At 39.8% G+C, this 15,461-nt stretch overlaps 1 protein-coding gene across 1 annotated transcript in view; it reads left to right on the forward strand.

Annotated features, from left to right (window-relative positions):
- The first annotated feature begins 1,313 nt into the window (after positions 1 to 1,313).
- The window catches only part of AARS2 (alanyl-tRNA synthetase 2, mitochondrial), a 31,002-nt gene continuing 16,854 nt past the window's right edge, over positions 1,314 to 15,461 (forward strand). Inside the window, 14 exon segments of the mRNA XM_070949955.1 lie at positions 1,314 to 1,389; positions 1,392 to 1,444; positions 1,446 to 1,474; positions 1,476 to 1,812; positions 3,524 to 3,712; positions 4,612 to 4,757; positions 6,236 to 6,430; positions 7,376 to 7,520; positions 10,083 to 10,228; positions 10,583 to 10,691; positions 11,378 to 11,416; positions 13,155 to 13,266; positions 13,616 to 13,743; positions 14,956 to 15,106. Coding sequence (XP_070806056.1) covers positions 1,314 to 1,389; positions 1,392 to 1,444; positions 1,446 to 1,474; positions 1,476 to 1,812; positions 3,524 to 3,712; positions 4,612 to 4,757; positions 6,236 to 6,430; positions 7,376 to 7,520; positions 10,083 to 10,228; positions 10,583 to 10,691; positions 11,378 to 11,416; positions 13,155 to 13,266; positions 13,616 to 13,743; positions 14,956 to 15,106 — 1,855 coding nt within the window.

A 15,461-nucleotide genomic window follows, 5' to 3' on the forward strand; every position in this document is an offset into this window, starting at 1 on the left:
TGCTCATCTGCTTTTGAATCTGCTCAATTTGAGGAAACTACATTTTAATATATCTCCCAAAAATCTGAGACAACTTTAAAATCAGAATGAAAATGGACTGAAGCACACGCTCAAAAACTAGTATTTCCAGTTCACTATTTACATTCTTCCAGGACAGTCTTTGTTCAATCAGTTCCTCTTTCATTTGAATCAACACAGACCTTTGAAGCAGCACAACCTAGTGGCTTCTTTGCATTTCTACTGTGTATTTAAATTGCATCCACGCAATAAAAAAAGATGCAAATCCTAATTTTTTTAATGGTTCATTTTCCACAAGTGTTCTCTGGGTTTTGATGTCTCTAATTAATGCACATTTGGAAATGAACCCATTAAAGTCCAAGAAAGCATAAAAATTCAAATAGTATATAAAGAACCATACTTTAAAAATAAAATTGATGACTGTCCAACTTCTACACTTTTATCTTCTGTTTCTACACTCAGTCATCTTTTGTACCTTTTAAAGAGATAATATGTTGGAGCCTATAGTATTTATTTCTTTTGCAGGAAAATGAAGTTTCTTCATTTAGTTGGAATGTGTTTAAAATACTAGCTATTAATAACTCAAGTCTGGGGAATGCTGTCTGTAGTTTTTAATACCCACAACATTATTAGAGATTTTTTTCCCTATCCTCTAAACCTCTATCTATTGGATTCCAAGGCTTAAATGAGCACAACGTTTGTCATTCTAACCAAGACAAAGAATCAAGAATGCTTTAACTTTTTAGCCAAAGCAAATGACATTTTTTTTTAAAAAGCAGAAGAAGAGCGGATTCCATATAACTTTCCTAAACTTTGAGGATGGGAACTGATGCAACTCTGCAGAAAACTTTTATTTGTGCATGTTTGTTGATCACTACCACAGTGCACCCATCACAATATATTTGCAGAATCCCAAACAGCTGCTCTTCCACCTTTTTTGCTGACTACCTCCCCGCCTCCCACTGTCAAGATCTAGCAGAGAGGGCATGCGCCAAGCCCCTTCTATTAAACAGTGTCATCTTGTTGAACTCAGGAGCCACACCATGGAGAACCAGCCTCCTCCAGAGAAGCTCATTTTCTCATACCTATTGACAGGTAACAAAATGAGTTACCTATTGACAGGTAACAAAACGAGCCACAGCCTTGCATTGGAGGGATCTGTTTGAATATGCTTATAATCCCTTTAAAACAGGGATTCCTAATTTTCTTGCCTTCGCTCTTCCCTGTAGTGTAACCTTAATGTACGTACCTGCCCTAAACATCCAAATCCACCAACATGAGCACAAATGAACACAATGCAAAGGAAGCTTTGGGAGAGGTGGATTCATTGCAACAATATAACTAAAAGGTTGAATGTGGACTCTGTCTGCACCTCCCCAAGGGCGGCAATGCAGAAGAAACCCTACTTTATAAAGAGATCGCTGTAAATTTCAAAAATTGGGACAGCAATTCCGCACTCAGCTCGAGACGGAGCTGGAACTCACAGGAATTCATACACAGAGCGACGGTGTCACTTCGCGAGCTTTGCCCCCTCCTCCGATTCCCACAATTCCGCCCACAGCTAAAATGGCGGCGGGAGTCCAGGGCTGCGTGAGACGCTTTCTCTGGATGCCCTGCAACTGGCATTGCAGCGCTTTCCAAGCTCGCTCGGCCGCCTCCTTGTCCTCCGCGCACGTGCGCCAGATGTTCCTCCAGTTCTTCCAGGAGCGGCACGGGCATCAAGTCGTTCCCTCGGCTTCTGTGAGGCCGCGAAACGATCCCGGGCTGTTGTTCGTGAACGCGGGAATGAACCAGGTACGTTCCCGAAAGAGGGCGCGGAACGAACAGGCTTCGCAGAAGGGTTCCGCCGTTGCCCTTGACGGTTCTGATCGGATGCTATCTCGTTCCCTTTTTTTTTTTTTTTCGGAATTTCTTTTTCTTTTCTTTTTTCCCTGGTGTAAATGCCGCTGCTACGGTGCCGTCGTTTTACATCTTTCTCGCTGCTAAAAAAAAAGAAAATGGGTATTTGCTCATAAAGCTGCATTGCATTTTACAACATTTTAGACTTCTTGGGTATTTTTCTGGAAACGTAAAAAAGGAGAAAAAACGTTCAGCTGAAGGAAAATATGCAGTCCGAATAAGAAGCATTCTAAATGCAACTGAGAACTGTAGTTGGGATATTTCAAAAAGAATGTCTATGTTCTTTTCTCTCTAGCACCTTTTCTGTTGAGAACTTGATTTAAAATGTTTTAGATAAAAATAAAGTAAGCTTCATATGCCATTATGCATTATATTGTGATTCACATTATCTAAGATAATATAAATTTGCTTTTCAAGAGCACCACTGGAACCAGCATAATGGGTAGCTTAAGTTAATGGACTGGATCCAGAGAGTTGCTGCTTCAAGTCACCATTTGATTAGATCAGTGTTAAACTAAAATAATGTCCTGTTCTCAGATATTCTGAGCACATTGTGCATGTGTGAGACTGACAATACATACTTTCATGACATGTTAAGTTATGTTGTACTTTGGCGTGCAATCAAACATATACTATAGGCTGGAATATGGTTGAGAATTTTACCAAATGGCCCAGTGTGTATCCAAATCTGAACTAATGATGGATTTATAAATAAGGAGCCATTGCTGTTCTAAAAAAAGTAGGGTGGGGGAATAAACAGAGCAGTATCTTTCAATTTGTTTTTCTGCGTTCATGGGTTTGGAGGAACATTATTTTGAATGGAATAGGAATGAGGAGGGGAGGGGGGAGGGGAGGAGAGGAGAAGAGAAGAGGAGGAGGGGAGGAGAAGAGAAGAGAAGAGAAGAGAAGAGAAGAGAAGAGAAGAAGAAGAAGAGAGAAGAAGAGAATTCTTTATTGGCCAAGTGTGATTGGACACACAAGGAATTTGTCTTTAAGGCATATGTTCTCAGTATACATAAAAAGACAAGATACTCTCATCAAGAATCACAGGGCACAACACCCAGTGACAGTCATACAGTACAATAAGCAATCAAATCATACTAGAAAACAATATCAATATCAATCGTAAGGATACAAGCAACAAAGTTACAGTCATGCAGTCACAAGTGGGAAGAGATGGGCGACAGGAACAATGAGAAGACCAATAGCAATAGTAATGCAGCCTAATGTGAATAGTTTGACAGACGTAGTTTGAAAAAAAAGGGATTGGGAAAAGAGTGACTTTCTTATATCCTATGCATGGTGACTGTTTCTTATTTGATCATTGTGAACATTGTTTAAATTGTAACAACATGATTCCAGGAAGTCATAGATACCACAAAAGAAAGACTATCTGGAATAATAGAACTATTAAAATGTGGCTGACTGGGTTTGCTGTACTGACTGGGAAATGTTTGCTAGCTGATTCCCTTAATCATGGTTAGCACTAAGATTGGTTTATTGAGTGATAAGAGAATGCGCCTTCCCACTATAACAATCCTCCTCTTAGTGTGAGCCAAATATCTTGTTTGTGAAATTTCCTTTCTATTTGTCTTTTAATTTCCAGTTCAAACCTATCTTCCTGGGCACAGCAGATCCTCGAAGTGAGCTTAAACGTTACCGCCGAATTGTGAACACCCAGAAGTGTGTGCGGGCAGGTGGAAAGCACAATGATTTGGAGGATGTCGGTCGAGATGTTTATCATCATACTTTCTTTGAAATGCTCGGGAACTGGTCCTTTGGTGATTATTTCAAAGTAAGGCATTGTTACACTTGCTTTAAAAAATGGCTTATTTGTGATTAATTTAATTTGTAACTAAATGAGACCTAAGCATGATCCAGAGTTATCTTTTTTTCTTTGTGACATATTTGTTTCTAAACTGCGCCATAAATTGGAACAGTAAAACAATTGTAATCTCTATAGCTTCTCAGTGCAAAGGATTTTCTGCATGTGGAAATAATATTTTTTGAGAAAGAACTTAGTTGATCATGCTATTCTGATTTGTGCACTTTATGCAAACATGACACTTTACACAAACATGAGGCATAAGTCAAGTCAAGGAAACTGTCTAATTGCAAAGTGAATAGGTTTTGCTGTTTGCACTCATATTGACTTGATGACACTTCTGTGCTCCCACTTCTGATCTAAGTACTTTAAACCAGTTATTTTCAGCCTGTGGATTGCAGTGTATTAGAGTGTAACACGGTCCAACACACTGCATGGCTTTCCTGATTAGACATGCTGAGGGTTGTAATCCACCACATCCAGAAGACACTAGTCTGGGAAAACATTATTTAAACAACTGTATAGAAATAAATAGCCAAAAGGACCTTACAGAATTCTAGTCTGCCGTTGATGACATTAATTGTTTATCTGTCTATATTGTATCTTCAAAGAATTTAGAGTATCCTGTCCAATAGCTTAGAGAAGAGAGTAATCTATCCAAGGTTATCCAGTTGCAAGAGACTGGGAAAAAAATCTCACCGGATCACTTTAGTCCCATATTTTTATTTGCTCACCAGGTTGTCCTTGATTTGTGCTAAAGCAGTTAATATCACACTTTATAGTCCTTTCCCTCTGGAGCGTCTGGAGTTGTTTTCTTACCCAAACATTTAACTATTATTTTTCATTGCTTCCATACTTTTTTATTTTAGGAGGAAACTTGTAAGATGGCATGGGAGCTCCTAACACAAGTCTATGAAATTCCAAAGGATCAGCTTTATGTCACTTATTTTGGAGGTGATGCCTCACTTGGTCTAACTGCTGATGAAGAGTGTAGGGATATATGGCTTACACTTGGGTAAGTAATTTTTTTTAAATGAATATAAATAAATTTTAGAAACTTTGAAGTTTTTTTATCATGGTCCAAAAACAAACAACAACATATATGTTCAAATGATTTAAGTCATATAAATAACCTAAACAATAATTAGCCTTAAGTGGGAACTAGATGACTTTTAAAAGCTATTTCTATGACAGATATTTTGCCAATGTCTTAGAAGTATTAACAGATGGGTCATTAATAGCACAAGCAGCTAAAGAGTGACCTGATGTGACCTATTAATTATATATAACAGCAAGTATGCAGTTGACACTGAAGCAACACAAATAAGAATCAGTATGGCATTCATATGGGGGTGGGGAGTTGAATATATACTCATTGTCATCTTAATGGATAATATCAATTTGCATCATTGTGAAGAGTCTTTTATGTGAGGCATGCACACTATACAAATATTGGGGAATTGTATCTTGATGAGGAATAAGGATTTTAACAATGTTGTTTTCATAGCCTCTAGGTTAAATATTTATTTGTATAAATGCAACTGGGCACCATATAATAACTGGCTAAAAAGTTTGTCCTTAAAAGGTTTGATCACAGCTGGGACAACGTAATGAGCATTAGAGATTACACACATAATCATTGAAAAAATGTACTATGAGATTTGTATTCAGTTCTCATATTTCGTTAGATCTACGGGTAGAAGATTGAAAGCAGATACCCAATATTTCAAGGTTTTAACCTATTCTATGAATCTTCCATTAATGTTCCATCTGGAAGGAGTCTTAAAGTATTCACCAGAACCTTCATTTTTGAGTAATTAATTCCCAGGAATTTTTTAGAATAGAGGCATGTTTGTAAACCTACTGCAGTATGAAAATAATGGCAGCAGCAGTTATAATATGGTAACTGGACAATGGGCTAGGAAAGAGGCATTGGTCAGTGCATTGCCTGAAATAGTTTATGGCCTTGTTTTATGTCTCACATGGTTTTCTCTGATTTTTTACCCTCAATTTGCTCAAGCATTGCATAATCCTGATCCTTAGTTATGCCAAGAAGACCAAAACCACTGTGTGCAGCAAGCATGAACTGAATACCATAATATTATTTATCTTGTTCAGTAGCATTCATCAGTACAGGCCATGATTGTAAAGTGGAGGAGGAATGGATTGTATGTATCATATTGTGCTATACAGTGGTTTATTTGGCTTAGCATGTGTTGGGAAACCAGCCTCTGATTTGTAAATATGATGTGTGATTTAGCAGAATAAATGAAAGAACCATGCCTAAATTACCTAAGTTCACCTACCCCAGCAAAGTGGCAGCCTGGAAACAGAGATTTCCCATTATGAGATTTCTGAGTTCCAGCCCATGAAGTTCATAGATCCAGGCATTTGGAGAAAAGAAGGAAAATATGGATTTACTGTTTCCACTCACCAACTGCTCTGCTAGTTTGCTTGTTCTTTTTTTATTGTTGTTCTTTCTTTGTTTTTCAGTGTACCCCCTAGCCATGTTCTTCCTTTTCACCTGAAAGATAATTTCTGGGAAATGGGTGACACTGGTCCCTGTGGGCCGTGCACAGAAATCCATTATGATCATATAGGTGGTGGAAGAAATGCAGCAGCGCTCGTGAATCAGGGCAGTCCTGATGTAGTGGAGATCTGGAACCTTGTTTTCATTCAGTACAACAGGTATGTTATGATGTTACTGCTAGGGTTTTATATTAATGCCGTAGCTTGACTTCTTAGCAAAATTTTGCATGGCATAGAATATGCAGAGTTGGTTAAGTTGGGCAGCTATACAATTTTTAAACAAATATTCACAGGTTTTACACCAATCAGTATTGTTTTATCAGTCCAATTCTTTATATTAAATATACCGTATATTTCCTCTTCTCCCTGTCATTCCCCCCATTATATTGTAATTTATCAGCTGAAGGGCTGCACTAATTTTATGTGGATTGGCAAGGTCTCTGCAAGTCTTCAAGTACCCATTTTGCCCATTGTCTCCCCATCATCTTAAAAATAACTTTAAAAGTCTTTTTCTTTTTTACCCTACCACTCTGTGTACTGCCCCTGGTGAGTGTACTTTCTGCATTAATATTTTGATACTGTCGGAAATAGCAACCTTCAGCCCAAAGCCCCCATTACAGCTTGTGTCCTGGTTTCAGAAGCCTTCAATGGTAGATCAGCCCAGATCTCTAGCAAGAGTAAATCGGTCCCTTTCCTTTTTTTTTTTCCTTTCTTTTTTTTTGGATGAGAGAAAAGAAGGTATCAGAAAGCAAAATAAATTTAAGAGAGAAAAGGGTAGCATAAAGCACTGGAAAAAGAACATATAAGAAATTATGCCCTTACTCATTTAGTTGTGCTAGTGGCTTTGTCTTTGCTCACCTAACATATTATTTATATAGAATGATAGTAAAGGGTTGTCTTAATCTATGATGGACAAGAGCCTTTCCATAATCTCCCACTAATCTTGGTCATCTAGTCTGTCCTCATCAGTTTTCCTGGTGCCTTTCTCCAATTTCAGTTCTATCGCTTGCAGCATTACCATCCCTCTCCCTTCAGCAAAACAAGTCTTGGCCTCTAATTAATATTTACCATTTTTCCTTGGTTGGTTAACTGATACAATTCTAGAGAGGCCAACGGGAATTTACGCCATCTGCCTCAGCATCATGTGGACACCGGAATGGGCTTAGAAAGGTTGATGACAGTTCTTCAGAATAAACGCTCCAATTATGACACTGACCTCTTCACCCCAATCCTGGATGCCATCCATAAGGTGATTATCAGCGTGGTGTAGTTCTACTGAAAGTTAGAAGTTTTGTATGTACAGTCTACCTAATAGGCCCCAGTTAAGAACTATGAAGGACTATGATTGCATTGACTTAACATAGATTTGAAAAGAGCCTTGGTGGTGCAGTGGACTAAAGTGGTGTTAAATAGCACTTAGCTGCCAGCTGCCTGCAATTACTGCAAGTTCAAATCTCACCAGGCTCAAGGTTGACTCAGCCTTTCATCCTTCCGAGGTAGGTAAAATGAGGACCCAGATTGTGGGGGCAATAAGCTGACTTTGTATAAAAAAGAACACTGCTTGGGGGGGGGGCAAAAGCCCTACTAAGCAGGTATATACAAAAATATGAAGGCTATTGCTTAACACATTGTAAGCCGCCCTGAGTCTCCGGAGAAGGGCGGCATATAAATCGAACCAATGAATGGATGAATGGATGAATGAATGAATGTATCTAAAGAACATCTTCATGGACCTTGCTACTCCATCTCATACCCCTTTCCCAACCCAGATCATGCCTCTCATATACAGTCGTACTCCTGTCCGGACCTGTGCTATGCCTCTTACACATCCTCATGCGCCTGCCCAGATCTGCAACACACACACCCTTGTGCACCCTCCCTGGCCTGTGCCATGCCTCCTGTGCACACTTCCTGAGCCATGTTGTGCTCCTTGCGCATTTGACCCACGCTGTGCTTTTTGCACACCCCTACTACATCTCTTGTACACCCCGTTACATCCCATCCTCAACTCTTTCGTGCACCTTCCCCAACCCTCCTCTGCATTCCCACACACTCGCTTGTTCCCTCCCCCACCTGGCCGCAGAGACTTACCTGCCTGTCACCCTGGACTTAAAACTTCCTACTAGTTTCCTCACTGGCTTTGATTGTGAGAAGCCAGTCAGAAGCTTTCTCACTAACAACCCTAGGATTCAGTTAACAAAGCAACTGGGACTGCCATCACTAAGCAATGCAATTGTCCTCTACAATGGTATTGTTTAGCAATGGCCATTCTGGTCCCAATTGCCATCATAAGCCTCAAGTCAGAGAAAGACTAATGTGACAGAATCACAGTGGTAGTACACCACAATCTTTTTGGAGTAAGAACGGGAATCTCTGGTCCACTAGATTTTATATTAAAATGTCTGTGATCACTGGGCGGTGTTTAAGGGATTTGGAATTCAACAAAACCTTGAGGCTCATCAAGGTTCACCAGTATGAATATTGCAGATATGCTAGAATGCTTATTTCTCAAGAGATCAAAAGTTGCTGCAGTAGTCTTAAAAGAGCCAGTAGAATGATTTACCGTATTTTTTGGAGTATAAGACACACTCCCCCCCCCCCAAAAAAGAGGGTGAAAATTTGGGTATGTCTTATACACTGAATGTAGCCCCTACCCACCCGCTGGCCCCCACCCTCTTGAAGCTTTTGGAGGCTGCAAACTCAGCCTCCCAAACGGAGAGCCTCTCAAGCAGAATTTTTTTCCCCTTATTTTCCTCCCCCCAAAATAAGATGCATCTTATACTCCGGAGTGTCTTATACTCTGAAAAATACGGTAAATAGTTTATTGGCTGTTCAAACTGAGAGACCGGCTCTGATAGCATTAGAATTTTAGAATTTCTATTCTTTTCTGAGTGGAAAAGCATAGCTTCCAAGGACTATAAAAAAAAGTTCTGATATGGGTCTTATTATATTTGGGAATAGCTTTCCTATCCCTCTCTTAGCTTTCAGTACTACTTTTCTGCAGTAGACATTTACATGTCTATACAGAAGTAAGTGCCACTGAATTTAATAAGGCTGTAACATTAAACCCCAGGAAATTTAGGCATTGTTGCTGTGCAGTGTTTCAGAGTTGAGTCAGAAGAAGTTCAAACATAACACCCCTCTGTAAACTATTAAAATAGGCAAATCTTTCCTCAGGATCTTTTCAGAAGATGGGTGATAGAATGTTAAAAGGCACAGAGACAGTTGAACGAACTTACAAATGCATTAGACTTCCCAAATATGTTTTGTGTGTTGTATGGAGATGGGGGAATGTGCCTATTTTAGTTTGGTGAAATATTGTTGGTCTGCCCTTTTTTAAAGAAAAATCCCGTAAACATTTAAAGAACATTCCATTTAAACTTTTAAGGAGAAAGAAGTAAGGAAAAGTGGTGCAACTTAGAGTAATTACCGTATTTTTCAGAGTATAAGACGCACTCCCCCCCAACCCAAAAAAAGTGGGTGGAAATGTCTGTGCATCTTATACAGCGAATATTGCGGTGGGGGGGAGGCAGTTGGTGCGGTGCTGATCAGCTGTTCTAGAATGGGCTGCGGTGCCAGTGGCGAATGGGCCGCGGAAGCGAACAGGCCATGCCAAATGGGCTATGGCAAACGAGCCAGATGAATACCGGATGGATGCTGGGAGGCAGAGGCAGATTTTCTTTTTCTTGTTTTCCTCCCCGAAAGCTAGATGCATCTTATAGTCCGGAGCTTCTTATAGTCTGAAAAATACAGTAAATAGAACAGGCATATTTTTGTGTGACTTTTTTCAGTGTCTTTTATTATCTTTCAGGGCTGTGGTGGACCTGGTTACCAAGGCTTGGTTGGCGAGACTGACCCGAGGGGAGTGAACATGGCATACAGAGTGGTGGCAGATCACGTGCGTGCCTTGTCTGTGTGCATTGCGGATGGGATTTTCCCAGGCATGGCTGGTGCCGAGTAAGGAAAAAGTCCAATAATGAGAGGAAGAAGGGTTGGGAGTGAGCGATGAGAGAATATTCGGGTTGATGTTGTGAGAGAGAAAGTTACATGGAGAGAGGAAGCAGGGTGGGACAAATGGAAATTACAATTTTGAATGATTCCAAAAGATTAGTGAAGGAAAGAGTGACTGCAGCAGACATGAAATGCATACATAAAGTATACAATATATGGAGCATATTAAGGATATAGTTGTAAAACCAACAAGATACTAAGAGAATCTTGGTGGGAATTTTAGCAAGTATTCAGACTTTTTTTCTGAAAAAGTGCCTACTCAAAATGCTAATTTCTTTTTGAAACATTTCTTCCCTGCAGGCTTGTTCTGCGTCAGATCTTGCGCAGGGCTGTACGATTTTCTTCTGAGGTTCTCCATGCTCCACCTGGGTTCTTGGCGAGTTTGGTTCCTGTTGTGGTAGAAATTCTGGTAATTTAGAATTTGATTTCTTAGGGAAGGATACTTCTTAGAGCCAGCTTCCTTTTCTAACACTGTATTGGTTGGCTTATCAGATGTTGCCTTGTCATCTTATGACATCAGATGAGGAATCCCTTAGTTGCTAGAAGTAGGGGAGAGATAAGAAAGTCAAAGAGCAGATTTTTTTAATGCAGGTGTTAAAACTACCTAATTGTCCTACACTTGGTTTCAATATTAGAAGAAATAGTACATGATCCAGCAGTTCTACTATCCCAATGAGATATATCACATCACTTCTGCTAAATAGAAAATGTGCAGACGTAACAGAATTATCAAAGGATTTGGAATCAGGAAAGAGCTACGTTTGCAGAATTCCATGTTTCTTGACTGAATCCAACTCTTGTGGAAGTGTTTCTGTCCAATAATATCAAGGGCCTGAAAGGCCTTTTGTGATATTTGTGTTAAGTCAACACAATACATTAATGCTGTTTATCACTCACATTAATCCTATTCAGAGATTTTATTTTTGCATAAAATTGGGGGTGGGGGAGGAGGGTAACCTGCTATATTATATAATTCCTGGCAAAAAAAAATCCTAATTTCAGAAGCAAAGAATTCCATATAATGTAAATTAAAGATGGGGAAAAATGGGAGTTGCACTAGTAATGACTTGTAATGAGTTGATGTTTCCTTTGCAGGGAGATGCTTATCCAGAACTGAAGAGGGATCCAGAGAAGGTAAGCAGCTGCTGCTGCTGCTGCACTCAAAGTTGTGTTGATCTCTAATGATCTCTACACATTACTTGAAATAGTGGAATTATTTCCTTAGCTATTCCCTCTTAATGAGTATACTATAACAGCTTCCAGTTTTGGATGCATTTTTTCCCATCTCATTTTGAATAGTGGAAGAATGGAGGTGAGATTGGGCTTCACTGCTGTCTCCTGAGCAATTATGCTAATACAGCATGTCCTTTAAAGGACAATCCAACAGTTGAGCTCTGTGCCACATATGAGCAAATGCAAGAAGGAGACTTGCCCTTCTGACATGAATGAAGTTATAAGCCAATGGCCCATCTAGAGCCAGAGATCTCATGCAAAATGTATTGTCTATTTTTTCCCCTCTTTTGTTTTGAAAGATGTATTCCTCTTTTCCAGTATTTTTGTTAACCCAGTGAATGATCCAAGCAATAACTCACATGTACTATATTCTATCTGGAGAAAGAAAGTTCCAGTTAATTTTCTAAAACCTTTCCTGAGAAGAAACCTTCATTTAAAAACCATTAAAATTTTTGATATATAACTTTATACATTTTTCTTACCCTGTTTACTAAACACTTACGTATGTTAAAAATATGTATAAATAATTTTTTTTAAAAAAAATTGATATATAACTTTGATTGCACAAAGTTTGTTCATAAAAAAGACAGTAGAAAAACTTTACAAAATTATCATTTTGAATGCAAATAACATCCCTCATTAAAAGGATGTTGCTGCAGCTAATAGACTGGGAATTACCATATTTTTCAGAATATAAAATGCACTTTTCGCCCTGCTAAAAGAGGCTGAAAATTTAGGTGTGTCTTATACTCCAAATGTAGCTTTTTCGAAGCTTTTTTTCAGCCCTAACGAGAGCTTTGCCTGCTCCCTCCGACTCTCAGCTGTGTTTTAGAAGCTTTTTTTTCAGCCCTAACGAGGAGCTAGGGAGTGAAGCAATCTCTGTGCTTTGCCTGTTTTTCTCATTGCTGCTCCCTCTCAGCTGTACTTTAGAAGCTGTTTTTCAGCCCTAATGAGGTGCTAGTGAGTGAAGCGTGCTTTTCTCATTGCTTCTCTCTCCAAAAATCAGCTGTGTTTTAGAAGCTGTTTTTTATCCCCAAGCAGGGGATAAAAAGCGTGGGTACACTCAAAACCAGCAAACTAATGTGCTGAAGCTGACCAGACTAAGGATGCTAGCCAGATGAATACCTGGTAGGCAGATTTCCCCCCCTCCCCCTATTTTCTTCCCCAAAAACTAAGCTGCATCTTATACTCTGGTGCATTTTATACTCCGAAAAATATGTGCTATGTCAGTTTGAAAGTTGAGCGTAGGGGTTCAGCCTATCCCTAGTTAATTATGGTTGATGATGGTCTTTTGTGGACTAGATGCGTCTAAAAAACTTAGACCAATGTCAACTGGGTGTGCAATCTGGATTTTATTTTCTAGAGCAGATGCTTTTCTTTCTTCTTATTTCTTACTCTTCCCTTTTCTCCATTTGGATCATAGGATTGCAGGAAGAGTAGAATTCTGCAAAAGTGAGGAGCATGCATCATGCTTGTACTACCTCTTCTTAGTGAACAAGATACCTTGGAAGAGCTGGGCTATTCAAATTTTTAATTTGCCTCTTCATCTTTTATTCAACACTTGTAATAAATTGCTTTCTAAACTATAGGTTTATTTATTTTCTGTGCCTCTTCAACTTGCTTCTTTATCTCCCTGCAGATTATGAATATCATCAATGAAAACGAGGCAGCATTTTTATCTTCTCTCTTGCAAGGATGCCGAGTTTTAAACCGAACTCTCCAGAAATTGAATCATTCTAAAGTCTTCCCAGGCAAGGGTCCCATTTCCCCACAAACCACCACTGCTAGCTGCCAAAGTACAAAGTACAGTGTAATGGATGCCTTGTTTGTAAAGCCCACCTGCCTGGCTTTGACTTGTCCCTTCCTTTTGACCATGTTTGCATGAAAGAGTAATATTCTAGCTGGTTAATGGGAATTAATGTGCAACTTTCTGATGTCTTATCTCTGTAATCACAGTCAGTGGTTAATCTTACGGTTGAAGTATTTTTTTACAATTTCAAATTCTAGTTAGAAAGCTTCAAAAATGGCAGATGCTACATTATAGGGTGACATGCTTAAACATAGGAAAGTTGCTGAAGTTGCTCATATTTTTGCCTGCAGGCGAGGTAGCTTGGTCTCTGTATAGAAATTTGGGGTTCCCCCTGGATCTCATTAAATTGATGCTTGAAGAAAAAGGAGTACAGCTAGACATTGCTACTTTTGATCGTCTGGCTCAGGAACATGCTGAAGTAAGGCTCACAGGTGTCTTTTTATGAATCATCCTATTTGATCTGTTTTTTTCCTCTGACCAATGCCTTAAAATGGTACTTTTAGGGAAATCTAAGGCAAGAATACGCAATCCATGGCTTTCTAGCCATAGCTAAAAGGGAGCTCCCAACAGCCCCTATGGTAAATGGTGAAGGATATTGGGAATTTAGCAACATCTGGAAGACTAAAAGGAGTTTACTCTAGTTGCAGCTGCGAGTAGCAGGACGCCGCAGGTCTTATTGGAGCAATGCTACCGCGAGTGCGTGCAACGGCACAACAAACATCACAGTGGTGCCACCACCCGCAAAACAACACAACAAGCCTTGCAGCATCCTGCCACAAGAGGCTGTGCCAGTGCGATGAGACTTGCAAAGACTCATTTCTGGCGGACTTTGGGGGAGAGAAACAAGCCAGGGTCTCTGCTGCTTCTGCTTTCCTTGTGTGCAGCCAAAAGTTCACAAAAGGCAGGAAGGTGAAATGCCAAGCTTGACCTGTGCCCACACCTCGCATATTAACCCCACTTTTTCAGCCCAAGCGATCCTCCCCTCCTGCTGAGGCTTTAGGAATACCTCACAAGCGAAGTCACCCACCATTTCGCCATGAACACCCTGCTCCTGACAGGTGAGCTAAAGCAGGAAGAAGCTGCAGCTGTGGCTCACATCACTCCTGTTCGCTGGCCTCCAGCAATGCCTTTTGCGGCAGCAGAGACCAGAGCCAAAGCCCCATTTTCAGCTTCTCTGGGATGCTAAGCTGCCCCTAAAGGGTAGGGCAAAAAAAATAAAGACATCCCCCGAAAATAAGCCCTGGCACTTATTTCGGAGGTCAAAAGAAAATAAGACCGGGTCTTATTTTCAGGGAAACACTGTAATAGGTATATTGTTGACATCTGTCTTAATTTTGATCTGGGTTTTTTTCCAAATGGAATAGCCTTAATTTTTTTTTCTCTAAAAGGTGTGCAGGTGCAAACTGAATTGGAGTGAAATTTCATAGTAACCATTGAATTCCACCTCCCCGACACTTGATTTAAAAAGGAGCAAAGATTCTCAAAAACTTAAACTTGATCCTAGATTGGGATAGTCTTATGAAAATGCTACAGTCTTCAGAATTCTGTGGACATGTTTAATTAAATTGATGTGCCTCATTCTTATGTTTTCTCTCTCTGCGCCTTTCCTTCCATCTCCATGTCTGTGCAGCACAATGCTAAGTTGCAACAGCAAAAGCAGCCCCAGAGTGCTGGGAAGCAGCTGGATGTGCTTTCATTGGCCCACTTGCAACAGCGGAATGTGCCTATTACTGATGATTCCCCCAAGTATGACTATAAACGTGGACAAGATGGGAAATATGGTAAGGATCAACCCTTTTTGGTGAAGACCAGACTTACTTTATTTTCCAGTAGGGAGATAAATGTTTTTGATAGAGTAGAATAACTGGGCTCATTACCTGATTTGAAAAGCACACTCAGGCAGCCATTTCTTATTTTATTATTGCATCTATATGATGCATACTTGCAAGCTTCAGCTAAATATAGTGATCTTGGATAATGAGGAGGGGGGAAATTCTCTTTGAGGGGTCAGGTGGCTGCATCTCTGCTTCCTGAACTTCAAAGGTCAGTAGAAGATCCGTTGTTACAGTGATTTCATCAAAACAACGAGGGTGACATTTTTTTTCTTTTTGTTTGCTTTTTAGATTTATTTTTTCT

Source organism: Pituophis catenifer, unplaced genomic scaffold (genome assembly GCF_029215685.1).
Source record: "Pituophis catenifer annectens isolate HBS135680 unplaced genomic scaffold, rPitCat1.0.hap2 SCAF_1, whole genome shotgun sequence".
NCBI lineage: Eukaryota > Metazoa > Chordata > Lepidosauria > Squamata > Colubridae > Pituophis > Pituophis catenifer.